The sequence below is a fragment of the Echinops telfairi genome, unplaced genomic scaffold (assembly GCF_000313985.2).
Source record: "Echinops telfairi isolate 266 unplaced genomic scaffold, ASM31398v2 ScPeMD7_23;HRSCAF=83, whole genome shotgun sequence".
Taxonomy (NCBI): domain Eukaryota; kingdom Metazoa; phylum Chordata; class Mammalia; order Afrosoricida; family Tenrecidae; genus Echinops; species Echinops telfairi.
Genome location: NW_022103920.1, coordinates 8587178 through 8588840, shown reverse-complemented (window position 1 = coordinate 8588840; position 1663 = coordinate 8587178). Strand labels below are relative to the sequence as shown.

The 1663-nt window shown below is 54.2% G+C and overlaps 1 protein-coding gene across 1 annotated transcript in view; it reads right to left on the bottom strand.

Annotated features, from left to right (window-relative positions):
* The window catches only part of DGKI (diacylglycerol kinase iota), a 270647-nt gene that overhangs the window by 140412 nt on the left and 128572 nt on the right, over nucleotides 1-1663 (bottom strand). The window contains 1 exon segment of the mRNA XM_045288847.1: nucleotides 1085-1284. Coding sequence (XP_045144782.1) covers nucleotides 1085-1284 — 200 coding nt within the window.

The following is a 1663-nucleotide window of genomic DNA, read 5'->3' as shown; positions in this document are numbered from 1 at the left end:
ATTTCCACAAGATACTCAAAAGATGGCCCCAACCCCCACTTTTCTGTGTCTCCTTTCCCACCTAAAGTGGCCATTTCTGTCACAAATTGTAATAAGGCACAAGTCACCCTGTGCATTGATTATATAGCACCTAGAGCTCTAATCATGATCACCCGAGGTCAGATCAGGCTAGGAAATGCCCACAAGAGACGACATTCTGTTTTAGGGGGGGAGCATAGGTGGGCCAGGCTGAGTCTAGGAGGCTACCCAGAAAGCGAAACTGGTGTCGAAGACTCAGAGCAGACGCGACCCCAAAATGAGGACACAAGGAAAGAGACGCTTTACTAGCAGGCAGAATGGGGTGCAATCTCCTGCTACGGGGGGATCACTACTCTCCAAGTGAACAGAGTGAAAAAACGAACAAAAGCCGAACCCACCACCATCAAGTGGCACTGCCTACAGGATGGCGCGTCCAGGGCCACGAATGTCGATGGAAGCTGAGCACCAACCAGCTGCTGGTCCCACCTGCCCACCTGCCTGATGGCAGCCGAGCGCCTTAACCACAAGCGCAACCAGAGCTCCCTGAGCTGGTGGAGAGCAAACCAACGTTCCTCCTCAGCACCAAGACCACGCCCATCCATCCAGACAAGCGTTTCCCAACCTAGGTGATGCCATAGCTTCTGCGTGGGGGCGATGGATCCACCCAGGCGGACTTGACCTGGATTATGGGCTACAGTACAGATGTGGCCAGGGGTCATCTTTTTTCTGAAGAGGGGCTGTAGGCCAAGTCCATCTGGGAATCTATGGCTAGACCTGCGTTAGGGCCTCCTGTGTCATGAGTCCAGGAGTCCTCGTCGATTTCCCCCTGAGACACAGGGGGAAGGAGAACCATCTCCCCTGCACACAGTAAAGGGGGTGGTAACTGCTTAATAAAACATGAAGGAAAAATACATCAGAGCTCTACATCCTGCCAGCAGAGAGATGAAGAAAGCGCTGTGCTTCCTGGCCTCCCCACCCCCCACCCCCTATGTGGGCACAGAGTGAGGGCCCCGGACCCTGCGCGTGTTCCCCGTTCTCCTCCCAGGGTGGGCCCGGGCTGACTCACTCATTGAGCAAAGGCATGGAGGTCCTCCTCTTGCTCTTCTGGACCATGTTCGCCTGGTTCCGTAAGGAGATCCGGATCATGGCCGGGGCCAACCTGCACGGCTCGCCGTCCACTTGCATGGGGATAGACTTGTACGTCAGAAGCATGACTTCCCGGCACTGGTGCAGCCGCTCCCCGTGGCCCCCAACTTGCAGGGCAGCCTAGAAAAGCCAGAGTCAAAAGGGAACCTGGCATCAATGCTTGATGGGTGGCAAGCCAGACCCAGGGAGGGCCATCTGTGTAACCAAAGGGGCTTTGATAAGCACATTGGCCACTGTTAGAACTCAGTAGGCCAGGGGACCCCGAGCAACCTCAACTACACATATAAATAAACCACAAGTGCTGCCCTTCTCATGAACTGGGCCACAAAGCCTCACTGGCGACCACCTTTCGCTGTGAGGTTCTTCCAGCCTTACTCCAGTGAGTTGAATACGAAGGTTTGCCTGGGTCGTCTCCCCTCCAAGGGAATAATCAACATAAATAGAATGAAGAGAACATGACTTCTACATTGTATTTATCTGATGGTTATTATTTGGGGGG